At 42.5% G+C, this 15,978-nt stretch overlaps 3 protein-coding genes across 3 annotated transcripts; 1 reads left to right on the top strand and 2 right to left on the bottom strand.

Annotated features, from left to right (window-relative positions):
• Positions 1–1,263: 1,263 nt before the first annotated feature.
• On the top strand, positions 1,264–3,410 carry serpinc1 (serpin peptidase inhibitor, clade C (antithrombin), member 1). Its single transcript, XM_029000685.1, has 7 exons — positions 1,264–1,629; positions 1,710–1,925; positions 2,004–2,141; positions 2,241–2,459; positions 2,654–2,828; positions 2,991–3,055; positions 3,181–3,410. Exons 1-7 carry the CDS (start codon positions 1,264–1,266, stop codon positions 3,361–3,363), a joined length of 1,362 nt encoding a protein of 453 aa, XP_028856518.1. The 3' UTR covers positions 3,364–3,410.
• Positions 3,411–6,856: 3,446 nt separating this feature from the next.
• On the bottom strand, positions 6,857–12,684 carry zbtb37 (zinc finger and BTB domain containing 37). The gene is made up of 4 exons (XM_029001100.1): positions 12,228–12,684; positions 10,105–11,136; positions 8,644–8,743; positions 6,857–7,633 (listed from the first exon to the last, which is right to left on the bottom strand). The coding sequence occupies exons 2-4, from the start codon at positions 11,103–11,105 to the stop codon at positions 7,118–7,120; spliced, it is 1,617 nt and encodes a 538-aa protein (XP_028856933.1). The 5' UTR covers positions 11,106–11,136; positions 12,228–12,684; the 3' UTR covers positions 6,857–7,117.
• Positions 12,685–13,113: 429 nt separating this feature from the next.
• On the bottom strand, positions 13,114–15,435 carry ifi44g (interferon induced protein 44g). The gene is made up of 8 exons (XM_029001520.1): positions 15,385–15,435; positions 14,907–15,043; positions 14,732–14,783; positions 14,414–14,612; positions 14,158–14,313; positions 13,910–14,081; positions 13,683–13,783; positions 13,114–13,591 (listed from the first exon to the last, which is right to left on the bottom strand). Exons 2-8 carry the CDS (start codon positions 15,034–15,036, stop codon positions 13,412–13,414), a joined length of 990 nt encoding a protein of 329 aa, XP_028857353.1. The 5' UTR covers positions 15,037–15,043; positions 15,385–15,435; the 3' UTR covers positions 13,114–13,411.
• Between the last annotated feature and the right edge of the window lie 543 nt (positions 15,436–15,978).

Here is a 15,978-nt window from a genome sequence, read left to right as displayed (position 1 = left end):
TAGATACTTATCAAAATTAGAGACTGTTCATTGTTTTGTTTATGGACAAACTTACAGAATAATTATTTTCTCCATGGTGTGTATATATGTGTGTGTGTATATATATATAGACATACACACACACATTTATTAGTAGTAGCCTAGTGGGTAACACACAAAGTCACAGGTTCACATCCCACTTACTGTGTCCCTGAGCAAGACGCTTTATCCTGAGTGTCTCCATGGGGAATGTCCCTGTCCCCATCACTACACATTCTGTCCCTCTCCCTGTCATTGTCACACACACTCTCCACACTTGAACTGCCCTTAAGTTTCAGAATTAGGGAAGCGGTTCCTGCTTCTCTCATAACTTGCCATTTGTTTAAAGCCATGAAGATTCCAGTCGTTTCTTGAACAGCAACATGTCACAATTTTGAGTTGTTTCCACTGGAAGGATCAATAGCTCAAAGGTTGCGCTAAGTAAATTCTCCCACAGTGCACTGCAGGGCACTGACCCCCACCAGTCAGTCACTGGCTCCACACTCATCTCTTGACTTTAAGGCTTTAACGTCAGCGCTTGTTGGCCAAATTTCACCGGGAGTAAAGGCCGACACAGGTACCGTGATTTGATTTACTAGGACTACAGACAACTCGTTTAATCCTTTTGATAATTCTGTGGAAAAGATGCTTGAGGCAGTCGTTTGAGGTTCATAAGAGGATTCACTGAATAGTTTGTGCAAAAAATAAGTGGGTTGATTTTTACAAATTCGATTTGTAAAATATAATCTAATAAAAATCGGCGTATTAAACATCATTATGAAATGGATTAAGTAGCGTTGCCAGATTTTATGGTTTCCTGTCTGCATGCAGGGGACTGCCTCTGTAACTAGTGATTGGAAGTCACTCTGGATAAGGTCTTCTGGTAAATGCTGTAAATGTAAAACTGGTTTTAGATCAACCACACACACGTGATAAATCAATGCATCATAAATATCTATGGCTAGGGAATGCTGAGACACAGTGAATCTGTGGGCTGAATCTAATGTAGAATTAACACAAACCAACAAAATGCGTTGCTAGTTCTTGACAAAAACTCTATTGACAATTTAGCTGAAGGTGGCTGCCAGGGTCAGTCAGCTTATTTGTTTTTGCTTTATAAATACTGATCTAGGTGCATGATCAATGATTGAATGGCGTGAGGAAATATATAAAGTGTATAAACACGTGTTTTAAAGCGTATAGAGACTTATACAGACACTGAAGGGTGCTGCTCACAGTTGCAGGATGGAGCGTTTGGTGTATTTGCGGACCCTCTTGCTGCTACCCCTTCTCTGGGACGTCCAGGCCAGCGTGGACGTCTGCAGTGCCAAGCCCAAAGACTTTCCCCTGCAACCCCACTGTGTTTACCGCAACCCTAAAGTGCAGGACGCCGCGCCGGCAGCGGAGGCGGAGAAAATCCCCGGCGCCACCAACTCCCGGGTGTGGGAGCTGTCCAAGGCCAACAGCAGATTTGCCCTGTCTCTCTTCAAGCAGCTTGCCAAGGACAAGACAGCTGGTGACAACATCTTCATGTCACCCATCAGCATCTCCACGGCTTTTGCCATGACAAAACTTGGGGCCTGCAACACCACCCTGGAGCAGCTGATGAAGGTAAGGCTTCCCGGGCTGCAGGGTTCTGGGCCGAAGGACCCCGCTGCACGAAGTAACTGAATGGCTGGTTGTTTTTGCAGGTGTTCGAATTTGACACGGTGAAGGAGAAGACATCAGACCAGATTCACTTCTTCTTCGCCAAGCTGAACTGCCGGCTGTTCAGGAAGAAGGACAAGTCCACAGAATTGGTCTCGGCCAACCGCCTCTTCGGGGAGAAGTCTCTGAGTTTCAGTGAAACTTACCAGAACATAAGCGAGCACGTCTATGGGGCCAAATTGATGCCGCTCAACTTCAAGGTACCATCTAGGTTAAAGAGAAACGAGGCCAGGAATTGAGCTCTTCACCTTCTTCAGCATGAGTATTTTTTTTCCCAGGAGAAGCCAGAACCTTCACGCTTGATTATTAATGAGTGGATTGCAAACAAGACCAAGAACTTGATCAAAGACACTTTACCAGAAAATTCCATTGACCCCAGTGCTGTACTGGTTTTGGTCAACACCATCTATTTTAAGGTAGGGTACTTTTGTGGCTCTGGTCTTTATGTTCCCATGTAAATAGGAATTAGAATAGATTATTTCTTCCGGGTGAAGTTTTTTTCTTTCACAATGCAGGGCCAGTGGAAAAGTAAATTTGATAGTGATGATGTAAGGACCAGTGACTTCCATCTCACTGACTCCACCACATGTCCAGTGTCCTTGATGTACCAGGAGACCAAGTTCCGATTTGGCAGGTTCCCTGCTGATAATGTTAAAGTGCTGGAGATGCCTTACAAGGGCGATGACATCACAATGGCACTGATCCTTCCAATGGGTGAGGTGACCTTGACGGAGGTAGGACGTTTTTGTTTAAAATAGCTCACTGATTTAACTTAATTGCAACAAATTTCTGGAACTTTCCATATGTTTGACATACTGGACACTGTGTGCATGCCACTTAATTGCATGACAATTTATGTACTGTGGCATCAGTACTGGGTAGAGGTCATTAATAACTGCATGACGACAACAACATCTGCCTGTTTCAGGTGGAAAAAAATCTCAACCTTAGTAAACTGACTGGGTGGCTAGAAAAAATGAAGGAAGTCCGAGTATCAGTGCAGATTCCTCGGTTCCGCATTGAAGACAGCTTCAGTCTGAAGAGTAACCTGGAGGCCATGGGACTTCAGCACCTCTTTTCTGCCCAGCATGCTAGTCTACCTGGTACATTAAATACTTTTTAAAAATAGATCATAGAATGAATATATATACATACATGTAATGAATATATTCAAATGAAGATATTCAAATAAAAATAGACAGGCATTAAGTATTTAATTAACATTGTGGTCATGTAGTACATACAAGAACATTAATACTTTTCAGGCATCCTTGAAGATGGCTCAGACACTTTGTATGTATCAAACGCCTACCACAAAGCATTCCTGGAGGTACAGATTTCTACATTTAATAACCATTATTTAGTCGACCTTGTACGTCATGCATTTGGATAGAATTGGATTGATTTCTTTAAAGCTAGTGTTTAGTTATAATATTCTGCACCATTCTTCTGAAGGTGAACGAAGAGGGCAGTGAAGCAGCAGCATCCACTGCGGTGGTGGCCATCGGCCGCTCCATCAACTTCAACCGCGAGAACTTCATAGCAAACAGACCGTTCCTGCTGCTGATCCGAGAGGCCACGCTCAACACCATCATATTCACGGGACGAGTGGCCAACCCCTGTACCACCAAGAAGTGACGGTAGCCTGTCTAGCAAGCATGTCAGTGTTCCCATAGAAACCACTAGTTGTGGAGGTAAAACATACCCAGAAAAAAACACATCAATAATGTCGCCCTGCCTCATAACGTTGGTTCTGCTAGCAGAAAAACAGAAATGGGACTATTTAATTTCGTAAGAATAGGTTGGCTCGATTTCACAGTGCTTTTTTTAAGTTTAGTTTAATACCACTAGCTGTAATATGTCATAAAAAAAAAAAAAAAACATTTAAAGGTAACATATTGGTACTACTGCTGATATCAAAGTGTGCCAAAACTATACTATAACTATATAACACTATCATGTATGGGGGAAAAGCACAGTGAAATTTACATAAGCATGAAATCACAGCAAGAGGATAAAATGTTTTTTTATTATTATTTTTTTTCCATACTCAAAATTTTGGATTGAGCATCATTACACAATCTGGGCATTATATAGAACAGAACGACAATTCCTTCACAGTAACACTTAAAGTGCTTTATTTCCTTTTAGGAGAATGGACTTGACAATGGCATTACCAACTAGTGAAGAAATATTATAGTGGTTGTGAAAAGGCAATTCACATTATTAAAAAATATAACAATAATAATAAAATCACAGCTGTGTTTGTACCTTTTTCAATGAGACAAGTTGAAATTCTCAACATCGAGGGACTATATTCTTGAGATTAATATAATAAACTTGAAGATAATATAATAAACTTGAATCTTGACTAAACATTGTGTAGCATGTTCATTTTCTTAATTACAAATCAAATATATATTCTGCTCCAAGTCCTTTGAGCCATTTATTCAAATTTTGGGCCTTTAGATTTAAATCAATCTGAACAATTAGAACTATTAGAAACAAGTTTTCGATCACATAGACAACATTGTAGCAGAACGTGTGAAAAAAGTTCTCTGGCAAAAGAGAACCAGTGACTGACAGACATGAAAAAATCCCGGGTCATATTGCTTCTACAAGAAAATTAAAAAATCTCTTCCATCCCATTTTGCCGTGCTGTGCCGCAAACGTAGGCAACTCTGCTTACACCTTAAAATATTTGACCCAAGAAGTAAACACCAGGCAAATCAAGTTCCGGTAGGAAGCTGTGGCTTCTGATTGGTTCGTATGACACTCAGGATGTGTGACTTTTCCGCTGAGTTTAGAGCACGGCCGTGCGTATGGACAGACGGAACTGTACAGTACATCTCCCGCAGTGCGGAGGTACAGGAACTACAACGTAACGACAGGGTGCGTCAAATTCTGACCGGAGCTTCATCAAGCAACGCAACCTGTGGAAGGTGTAACTGACATAACAATGTTTAAATATTCTTATTTACATGGCATTAATAAATTTTTCTCTATATAGTAGATTAAAGCTTTAAAATACAATGACAACAGAAAAGAAACAAAGAAAGGCAGAAAGATAAACGCTTGTTCAGATCTGGCCATCCAAACAGAAGATAAAAGATATGCAGATATTTCTTAGCCCTAAACGTTGGTTATTGTGGTTCGGGTGTGCTATACAGTAAATGGAATGATCCCTCACATTCACACAGTTCCCAGAATTTTTTTGGATACAAGTTGTGGTGTATGGCCTGTGCCAATACCCCAAATAGTTCTACGCGGTTTTAGGTGGGTATTGGCAATCTGGATAACAAAATCATCTTTAGAACTTTTCAGGCAAAATAAGTACTCAACATGCTTAAGGTTAAAAACATTGTTCCATGAAGCTTTGTCACTACTGATCACCAATGTTTTTTTTCCTTTAAAATGATTTTAAATATAGCTAACTGAAACATTAAGAAAAGAACAAAAACTGAAACGAGAAAGCAACAAACATATAAAAAGACAGTAAGTGCGGAATTCCTGAATTCTGACCTGTTAACCTTGGAGGTGTATTGAGGTGCGTGTGTTTTAATGACAATGTTCTGACCCATATGAAACAACGGGAGAAAATCCTGAAAATATCAGTAGCTGTTTTTTCACCTGTCTGTGTGTGTGTGTGTGTGTGTGTATAACAACAACAAACAAAAGTCACACCTTTGTGTGATTCACAGCTCAATATAAAAGACTATTCATAAACACCCTATATACTGCTCTGCCATATTTTTTGGATGCTGCCCTTCCATTGTTGTACAAATACCAATTTGCTTAAATATGCATACTGTGTGTTATACATAAGCTTATTATTATAAATCTGCCCATAACCTACCCTATTTAAGTGCTTCCTCTTTTAAGCTTGAGAGGAATACATTTTCATTTTCTTTACGATTCAGTAACGCTTCCTTTGGTTGCCAGCAGCATCTAATTATTGATTTATAGTCTTTACACCGAGTCCCAGACAGGGACTGGCCCATCAGCTTATTGGCAGCCATTTGCCAGACAGGCACAGCGCCTTTGCTCTGCCATCGTGACACGGGGGGCTGAGCTCTCACCCATCCCTGCTACTTTCTGCACTAAGATGGTGGTTGCTAGTCCATGTTTTTGGTAAACTTCCATATCACCTCCATTAGTCCTTGACAAGCATCTCCTGGAACCTGTTTCAGTGTCACCCCGAAAGTACGCGGTGCTGACACCCATCTTAAACTGATCACTTCTAAAAAGGTAGTTCACAAAAAGTAGATAAGAATGGCGGGGGAAAAAAAACAACTCAATGAAATAAAAACTCTGAGTGCATCCATCAATCTGCTTGCGACAGATCTGTATTGCGTAGTGATGTGTGAGAGGTAACTGAGCTGTTCTGTAGCTTATCTGAGGCTGAGGACTTTCCTGTGTTCTATATTACTGTAGACATAAACATTCAGCAGCTGGTTTGTGAATATGGAAATGTCAAAAGGCCTTACAGACGGGAGAAAACGATGCATCATGCAGTCTTTTTTTTCCTGCAACTGTAGTAGTATGATATGAAGTGATGCAAGTGATTTGTTTTTTTATTTCTTTCCTCGCTCTGAATGCAGAAGTATGTTCTGGTATAAAAAAGGAAGCCGTGTTGGCACTTAATGCTAAAATCTGCTGCCTTATCAGACCTGAGAGGCTGGAAAAGACAGAACCCGTGTGTGAACTGTGAGTGAGTGTGCAGGGGGGGGTGAGTACTGTACCCCAGCTCCATCAAGCAAGATTGTCTCGAGGTTGATTTTATAAAAAAAAGAAAAGAAAAAAAAGAAAAAGAATGAAAATAATAATAACATAAAATTAAGAAATGTCTTCCTCGCAACATCTAATTTCAACGTCTGGCACAAAAACTGTTTTGGCAATTTTAACTACTCTGATGGATTTAAACTTCCTGAATGTTACTTCTTCATCGTAAATAACTGTAAAAATTGTAAAAGAAGAAATATATATATATATATATATATATATATATATATATATATATATATATATATATATATATATATATATATATATATATATATATATATATATATATATATATATTAAAAAAAAAAAAAAGACAAGAAAGGCAAAAATACTGCATCCAGTGGCATGTGAGGTTGTTGGAGTGTGGTTTGCAGTTGGCCGCAAATTGGCGGATCCTCCCTTTTTTTCTCTTTAAGCCCCTCCCCCTAAATCCTTTTGTCAAATAAAGCAGCTTTGAAATTGGTTCACACCTAGTCATGTTTGCTAAATGTGTGCAACAGTCCCCTTGTCTTCTGGGTTAAACCACCCTCCATGGTGATGAACAGGGGTGGAGGAGCGGGGGAGGGAGGGCCCCGCCCCACGCTCCACCTCTCTTCCCCTCCACTGATTAGTCAGGGCCCGTGGTGGACACCGAAGGTTGGACGCCGTCTCCAAAGGAAGACCCTCCACCGGCTCCATTCCCCTCCGCCTCCTCCTGACTGGGAGATCCATCCTCATTCTGGCCCCCCCGTGAGGTGACGGTGGTGGTCTCGGGCGAGGCGCTGTGTGACACCTCCTGCGGGGCGCAGCCCGGGTGGTTCTTGCGGAAGTGCTGGTTGAGGATGGCCTGGAAGGGGAAGCTCTTGCCGCACACGTGGCAGTGGAACGGCTTGTTACCCGTGTGTTTGCGGATGTGGTACTCCAGCTGGTCCTTGCGCGTGTACTTCTTCCCGCAGATGCGGCACACAAAGGGCGTGATGCCCATGTGCAGGCGCATGTGGCGATCCAGGCTGCCCTTCTGGTTGAAGGACTTGCAGCAGTAGATGCACGTGAGTCGCGGGTTGTAGCGGAACCAGCGGTCACCTACCTGTTCTCGCAGGTACTCCTCGTACCCTCCGACATCGAACATGGCCTGCTCCTCTCCCTGGGGAGACAAAAAACAAGATACTTGATGTTTTATCACAACATTTTGTGTTGGTAGCGCTAGTAGCATATGCAGTGTGTTGTGTTACAGAATGTCATAATTAGGATTTTCTGAGTACTTTGCATGTTAGTATTTACTGTGCCACACAAGGCTTCCTGTGTCAGGGTTGATCAAAAGCCACTCGCTCATTCGCACACTCACGGTCCATCACCATAAGATAAGATAATAAAAAAAAATAAAAAAAAAAAAGACACCAGTGATAATAAACAATTTATTAACATATTAAACCTCAATTAACGCTGCACTCCACGACTCCATTTTCAGCCATTTTCAGCACCTCAGCAGCCCAGACATCCATACCTGTTGTCTGGGGTGAAATGTGTTTTTTACCTCAATATTTTGGGGCACTTTCACTCTGGCGATAACAGTTAACAGTTTTAAAAGTTATCATAACGTCAGTCCTTGAGATGCTAAATAAACGTCTGCCCACAATATAACCTGATTGGATTACTTAGCAAAATAAGCCAATAAGGATGCTCTTTTGGGATATTTTATTCACTTTGCATGCATCAGGGTGCCGCTATCAATATGCAGGAGACTCCAGAAACTTACAGGAGACCTGAGATGTCTGGCAGCTGCATGTCTCCATTTAAAAGTAATGCAAACGTACACACAATATATGCTAATTTATGCTATTTTCAGCCCAAAGCTGATGACTGAGATCGAGCTGAATTTTATCTCGATCATCAATTGAGATTGTATAATCACAGACTCCTCAATCTAATAAAATATTGATATGTTGTCCATAAAATATTTGCAATTCTGTGATACTTTGCAGTACTCAAGGATACCATCATGAAATGCTTTTTTTGAAACTGTAGTGTATACATTTTTTTTTCTGGTTTTAAGATAACATTTATGCATCGAAACAAGACACCAGTGTATCAATAGCATGTCACCAGTGGAAGCGTCATGACACGTAGTCATATGATGCTGTGCTGGGAGCTCACCTGTGATGTGGGGTGTCTCTGGTCACTGACTCTCCCTGGAGACTCACTTTTGGCTCTCTGTCTCTCCGCCAGGACCACTACACTACCTGTTGGGCTGAACCTGAGCCGCAAAAAAACACCAAAGAACATATCAAAATCTTGATTCAAAACAGTCTTACAAATTACATGAATCATTTTTTTTAAACATTAAATAGAATACGTTATGGGTGTTAGAAAGTATCGATACAGCAATATATCGCTATATTTTATGTGGTGATATTCTATTGATTCAGGGACAATATCAAATATCAATATCTATGTATTCAGATTTAGTCCACTGGGTGGTGCTGTTGAACGTTTTGTGAGGTCAGCAGAGCTGAGTCAGCTCCTGTAGGTGGCGCTGTACAGATGGGTACTTTTAATTACTGCCTGGCATTTCATGCAGACTAAAATCGTAAAACATGGCAGACCAATCACAGCACCTTGTATTTCAGCTCTGTTTTCACATTTTCAGTGAACTGTAGAATATCCTGTAGCATTTACAGTAGAATTTTCCTACAAGGAAAATTTTTATTGTGTGTCATATTTTGTGTCTACTGTAACAAGTGTTATACGTGACTTCTAAATTGCCCCTTGGGGACAAATAAAGTTCTTTGTAATTGAAATCACAATATGTACAGTATCACAATACATCATTATATAATCGTATTGTGATACGTATGGTATCGTGAGATCCTTGCCAATACACACCTACTAGAATATGGTAATATGGTTGAATATGGAACCTGTGACATCAAAAAGTGACAGGTTCAAACCCAACTTTCTACCAGTGTGTCCCTGAGCAAGGACACTTAAGCCTGAGTAGCTCAAGGGGGACTGTCCTACTGTATGCCCCCCTCTCCAATTTCTTACTTTTTTCAATGTTAGTGACATTTAATTTTTCAGATTATAAAAAAAAAAAAAAAGCTTATTAGTGAAGCACAACACAATTAAACACCAAATGTATTTTTAAGTGTGAGTCGTTATCCACAAACGAAGAAAAGTGGCACCTTGACAGTTCGGGATTCAAACCGGCAACCGTCCTATTATGGGTTTGTTTCCTTACCCGCTTGGTTACCACTGCCCCCCAACGCGGCTAAAATACAAAAATTCTGCCAAGGTGAGGGGTCCAAAATTACTTCACAGCGCCGTAAAAGACTCATTGCAAGTTATCACAAACGCTTGATGCACTTGTGGCTAATAAGGTTATCAGGTTTGTCACAAAGGGCCATGCCGATTTGGATTTTATTTTTCTTTCTTAATAATAAAATCATTCACTGTACCACATTTTGTGTTTACTTGTGTTGTATTTGATGGATATTTAAATTGGTTTGATTGATCTGAAACATTTAAGTGTGACAAAACCTGGGGGGAAAAAAGAAACCAGGAAGGGGACAAATACTTTTTCAAACTGATAATTTCGTAATTCATCTACAGCATCACCTCTCAGTCTCGCTGAAGCTGCTGGACGGTTGGGAGCTCTTGGCCCCGGAGACGAAGCCCTCCTGCAGCACGGTGCTACGTCCCGTGGTGTCTATCATCATGGGCGTGCCCTCCTCGTTGCCGCTGCCTTCCTCAGCGGAGGCCTGTGTCTCCGCCCCCGCCCATTCGTCCACACATTCGGTCTTGATTCGCAGATTGTCCACCACCCTAACCGTCTCCTCTCCACCACCCCTCTCCATCTCCGGCCCCGTTTCCACATACCACTGACCCGCCCGGTTGATGCGCAGGATGGGCTCTTTGCCCCCGACGCTGCTGACACCTCCTGCGCTTTCAGAGCCCAGTCCGCTGTTCTCCACGATTTGGGGGCTCATGGAATCTCCAGGCGGGCTGACCTCTCGCACCTCTCTCACATCACGGATGTCCATTGATCCTCCTCCTCCGCCACACCCGCTGCTACCACCACCACGTGGACCGGCGACCCTGGGCGTGCTGTGTCTGGGAGAGAGGGAGCGGCCGCCGCCAGACCCTCCGGCCCCGCGCCCCGGCTCCAGGGTTCGGCCGGCCCCTCTGTGAGCATGGCTGCCGCCCAGCTCCTCGTCCACGTCAGCCAGGCTGATCTTGAAGTGAATGCCCTCCAGGATCTGAGTGCAGCGGTCGATGATGTGCTGCATCTGCAGGAAGCTGGCGGCCGTCAGGTAGCTGATGATGTCGGCCAGCTGCAGGCACAGGCGGCCCGTGTAGCAGAAGGAGAGGAGCTGCTCGAACACCGACGGGTTTCTGATCACCGAGATGGACACCGTGCTCATCTCGCTGAGTGACATGTGGTCCCTGAAGTACGGGGAGCTGGCGGCCAGCACCACTTTGTGCGCCCGGAAGCTCTGGCCCTGCACGTTGACCACGATGTCGCACAGGCGGCCCTGCATGCGCAGCTGGTTCAGGTGGGACAGGACGGAGTTGCTGAAGTCCGGGATGTCGAGCTGAATGCTTCCTGCACGCTCCATGGGGACGGTCTTTCTACAACTCTTGTTAAAGCTGTGAGACAGAAATATGTAGAAAATATCAATAAAGTGTCCTTAATAATGACTACCATCAAATAAAGAGACCTAATGTACAATCCCATTATATGTATATGAAAGTGAAGTGATTGTCATTGTGAAACACTGCACACAGTGACACAACGAAATGTGTCCTCTGCATTTAACCATTACATTTACAGCATTTATCAGACAGCCTTATCCAGAGCGACTTACAATCAGTAGTTACAGGGACAGTCCCCCCCCTGGAGACACTCGAGGTTAAGTGTCTTGACACATAGTAAGCAGGATTTGAACCTGGGTCTTTTGGTTCATAGGCGAGTGTGTTACCCACTAGGCTACTACCACCCTCACCCATCACCCTGAGTGAGCAGGGGGCAGCCATGACAGGCACCCAGGAAGCAGTGTGTGGGGACGGTGCTGTGCTCAGGGATTCAAACTGGCAACCTTCTGATTACGGGGCTGCTTCCTTAACCGCAAGGCCACCACTGCCCCACATACATACATACATACATACATACATATATATATATACACACACACACACACACACACACACACACACACATATATATATATATATCATTTTCTATAAACAAAATGCAGTTCCAACATTTTTTTCTGCTATAAATACATACACACATGTTAAAGCATTCAATAATATATTGCATAGAAAGTTGCCAGGCAACGGATAATGCTTCAGTGATAATGCTTCACTAAAGAAAACATAGAAAGAAACATATTCCTATTTAGATATTTGGTCTACCTTATCTAACTCAGTGCATCAACGGCAAGAATCGCTCCCATCCCCATTATTGCCATGCACGGTCCTTTAGTGCAAACTTTCATGTCTCATATTATCCAGCAGCTTGAGTGTCACTCGTCGCCTGTAAGTCGCTTCAGATGAAAGCATCTGCTTATGAATGCAATGCAACGCGGAGTGATTTGGCGGATCAGTGTCCTAATTCCATCAAATCCTCCACACACACCGACCATTCGTGGGTAAGATTAGCTGCCACCGGCCTGGGCTGAGTCCTCTGCACATGATCGCTATGCGAGATATGACGCGACAGGAGTTTGTCACCTCACCTGTTTCACCGCAGAGCCAATGTCGCGCCGCCACCGCTGTCGGCAGCTGGATTGATTCTTTTTCTCCCCGTCCCGCGGTTAACATCCGCCGACTAGCTCTCGAAAGGGAGACTCCCCGTTTGCATAGGTACGTTAGAGCCAGAGCAGACGCGTAACGCGGGCTGCGGGCCGGCGAGACTCCAACTGGGCGGCCGCGCCGCGGCTCCCGCATTCGGCTACTGTGGCATACTGCAGCGCGGTGACGAGCCGAAGCCTACCCGATCAGCAGCCCGGCCCTGGGAGGCTCGCTCCGGCTCGGCCAACAGCCCCGACAGAGCCGTAATCGAGTGGCATCAATGCCCTTCCGAGCCGAACATGTCACTTTGTTCGCTTTTTAAAAAACTGTATTTTGGCGGCGGCTGCCCCTGTCAGCGTTAGCATAGTCCCCATGTAGCCGTAAAAATGAGCCAAGATACCAGGAAACGTGGGGAATTGTGGGAAGTGGAGTTTTGACGAGCGCTAGAAGGGGCTGAAGACAACTGGGGGCAAGAGTTAAAAAAAACTTTTCATCCCATAATGCATTGTAATAAAAACTAAGGAGTTGTGCATTTACATATAGTTTACGACTTTTAACAATTTGAATGTGAATGTTGCCGTTGTTTACTAAATTTCTAACTAATATTTGTATGCATATATATTTTTTTTAATTGAACCAATACTTTAAATGCTTTTTAAATACTCTAGTCAAAGCATAATAATGGTTAATTATTTACCATAACTACCTTTAACATATAGTTCATTCTGGAATTGTAATATAGAAAACTAGTCTTAAATTTTGTGTAATTTTTGCACATCTGTGAGGTCATTACCTTTATTACAATCTACACACTCTCAAGGCTTTGCCTGTTATATGACTCAGATTTATTGGCAATTAAAGCAAAAACATTTTATTCTAGTCACACAGAAAAAGATCGTGCATACCAGAAAATTATGTGATTTTTTAAATAAACATATCAGTATTCAAAACAAATGAAAAACTGGTAAGCCTTCCCATTACAAATCCTCATTCAAAAGTGTTTTAAAATTCAACACCATTCAAGAAAAATGAAAGCAGTCCTCATGATCCACATTTTAAAAACTAGACTGTTTAGGTTTTAGCCTCTTAATGCTATATACTGAATTATGTCTGAAAATATAATGCAAAATTACATATACACGGGCTCTTTGTTGTCTTTGAAGTACAGATCCACATACTGCAAGATGTGATCGACTGCCTTTAGCAGCAGCGTGCTTGTGTGTCCATCCAGCTCCAGATCTTTGGAATAGTTCTTTACTGGCATTATGTAAGAGGGGGGCATGCCGAGGAGAGAACTGGCTCTAGCCATCTGCAGGCAGGGATAAAGACAGTGGAAATGTTTAGAATTCATAACATGTGAATGTTACTTCGCTCTCACGATTATCTGATTCTGGATTTACCGCTTGTTGCACGGCCTTGCTGTGGTACACCTGGGATGCATCAAGGGCTGTCTGCATGCAGACCTCATCCACGTGAGTAAGCAGTGCAACCTGGTGGACACCTGTGGAAAGTCAATGTGCACTATGAGCTTAGGCCAATACTGTCCACACTGACGCATGATCTGTGATTAGTGTTTGTGGTTTCTGTTGAAAGTGTGAGTCGACGCATCTGGAACTACAGATCTCACCCAGGTCATGGAAGTGCTGTCTCAGCTGCTGCAAGGTGGTGCTCATGGCCTTGGAATAAGATAAAATCTTTGAAGCATCAACCACAAAGGCCACACAGTGGATTCGGTCTTTGAGGGCTGGCTTCTTCACATATCCTGGAGTCTCTGATCTCACTGGCTGGTCTGGACTGAACTAGTTGTAAAGTGACAGGCTGGTTAACAGACCATCCCAACCAGTTCATCTCTGTGAATAGAAGATCGAACCGTACCATGTGGCGATCTGGTGCATGGCCTTTGGTGACAGCCAGGATATCATAAAGTGTCAGTCCAGCGGTCTCTTCATCTCCCAGGCCCATTACATCACACAGAACCAGGCCTGTTTTCTGATCTTGGTTTTCACTTGCATGAATTTTGAAGCCCTGCAGCTATGGAAAAGCACAGCGCTGGTAGTTTTTATTTAATCACATTTCTATAGCGTTTACACATTGTCTTACAATCAGTGTCTTACAATCAGTAGTTCTCTACCTTTTTTGTGAAACTTGAGTTTGAGGCAGAGCCCACCATGGCCCAGTTTATGACCCTTCCAGAATACACTGACTGGACAGAACTGATGAAGCTGGACTTTCCTGCTCCAATGGGACCCAGCAGCAGAACTCTTCCTTCAGATACAGACTCACAGGTGGGCTTATGAGAGAGGACTGACTTCATCAGGGCTTCTCTGGCCCTTCCACAAAAATATTAAAAAAAACAGAAATAAAACAACAAGAATCAGGAGCTGCTGTCATTTTTATGGGTCTGATCAGAAGATCGATTTCATTTATTTCAGTGGTGCGAGTGACTTACTCCTCAGACCAGTCCACCTGTCTCCATGGGGTTTCAAGCAAACCAACGTTATCTGAAACAGTGGAGAAAATATTCAAGATTATTATGTCTCAGCGAATGCAAATTACATATGTGTGTGTGTGTGTGTGTGTGTGTGTGTGTGTCTGTAATTTAGTATGTATACACAACAGTGTACCTGCAGATTGAGTTGGTGTATTGTTGGATTGATTTGGTGGTAACAGTGTAGGTGGCGTTGGTGTACCAAAACAGAAGGAAGAAGATGTTGAGGAGGAAACAGAAGGATTTGCGAATGTGAATGGTTCCATCTTCAATCTGAACAAGTAAATATATGACTAATCAGAACAAAAGCCATGCAGGAATTTTGGTTTTATGACAAACAACAAATAAAGGTTGTTAAATTATGTTTTACATAACATGACAGTCATAAAACATAAAGAGAAATAGAGCCATTATAAGCATATAATTATGAATATAAACAGAACAAAGTTGCTGACGTGAGTTAAGTCAAATAGATTTGCTGAATTCATGCTGCGTTTCTGTACAACACATGCATAACATAATATCAGACAGAGACAGCGGTTTAACAAAACTTTATAAGATGCATTTGATGGAGTAGCCAGTGCTCTAAACAAAAAATACTGGGATATACTCACATGAATTTGTTGACAACACACCAGAGATCAAACGTGGCACAGAGACAATTTGGAAACGAAAATGAAACTTATGATTCTCAGGTTAACTTTCTATTTCAATCCTGTTCTCCAACACCAAGGCGGAGTCTGCTAAAATGGGGTGGAGCAACAATGGCTCTTTAATGACCAGTCCTTGTACTGTTGTGGTTACTCTTGCACTGCTTGTGTACCCTGTTTGCACATTATGTAGCACAGTTTGTCTGTCACACGTGTCACTTTATGTCAGTATGTAAATTTGTTGAATTGTTCAAAATGTTACATGTAGCACCAGGTTCCGGAAAAACGTTATTTTGTTTTACTATGTACTGTCCAGCACGCATGTAGCTGAAATGACAATAAAGTGAACTTCAACTTCATTGCAAAGGTAAAAGTAAAATATTTCTGAGCAAGAAGATGGGCTCTTTGAAATAAAGACATGATCAATGTTGGAAAAAGTATATCAGTTATCATGCAATTACTTCTTTTACATTTATATCTCACATGTATTAATCTTTGGAAAACAGCAACTATATTAATCATTAATCACTTGCATGAGAAGCCGTAGGAAAAAAGGTT

This window comes from Denticeps clupeoides, chromosome 13 (genome assembly GCF_900700375.1).
Source record: "Denticeps clupeoides chromosome 13, fDenClu1.1, whole genome shotgun sequence".
Classification (NCBI taxonomy): domain Eukaryota; kingdom Metazoa; phylum Chordata; class Actinopteri; order Clupeiformes; family Denticipitidae; genus Denticeps; species Denticeps clupeoides.
The sequence above is the reverse complement of the archived record's forward strand: the minus strand, read 5'-3'. Positions and strand labels throughout refer to the sequence as shown.

Coding starts and splice junctions, on each gene's coding strand:
- serpinc1 (XM_029000685.1), top strand. CDS start 1,264: ATGGAGCGTTTGGTGTATTTGCGGACCCTCTTGCTGCTACCCCTTCTC. Junction 1,926..2,003: donor TGATGCCGCTCAACTTCAAG/GTACCATCTAGG, acceptor TTTTTTTCCCAG/GAGAAGCCAGAACCTTCACG. Junction 2,829..2,990: donor CCAGCATGCTAGTCTACCTG/GTACATTAAATA, acceptor AATACTTTTCAG/GCATCCTTGAAGATGGCTCA.
- ifi44g (XM_029001520.1), bottom strand. CDS start 15,036: ATGGAACCATTCACATTCGCAAATCCTTCTGTTTCCTCCTCAACATCT. Junction 14,613..14,731: donor CAGGTGGACTGGTCTGAGGA/GTAAGTCACTCG, acceptor TTTTTGTGGAAG/GGCCAGAGAAGCCCTGATGA. Junction 14,082..14,157: donor ATGCACCAGATCGCCACATG/GTACGGTTCGAT, acceptor CTTTACAACTAG/TTCAGTCCAGACCAGCCAGT.
- zbtb37 (XM_029001100.1), bottom strand. CDS start 11,105: ATGGAGCGTGCAGGAAGCATTCAGCTCGACATCCCGGACTTCAGCAAC. Junction 8,744..10,104: donor AGCTTCAGCGAGACTGAGAG/GTGATGCTGTAG, acceptor TTTGCGGCTCAG/GTTCAGCCCAACAGGTAGTG. Junction 7,634..8,643: donor AGAGACACCCCACATCACAG/GTGAGCTCCCAG, acceptor TTGTCTCCCCAG/GGAGAGGAGCAGGCCATGTT.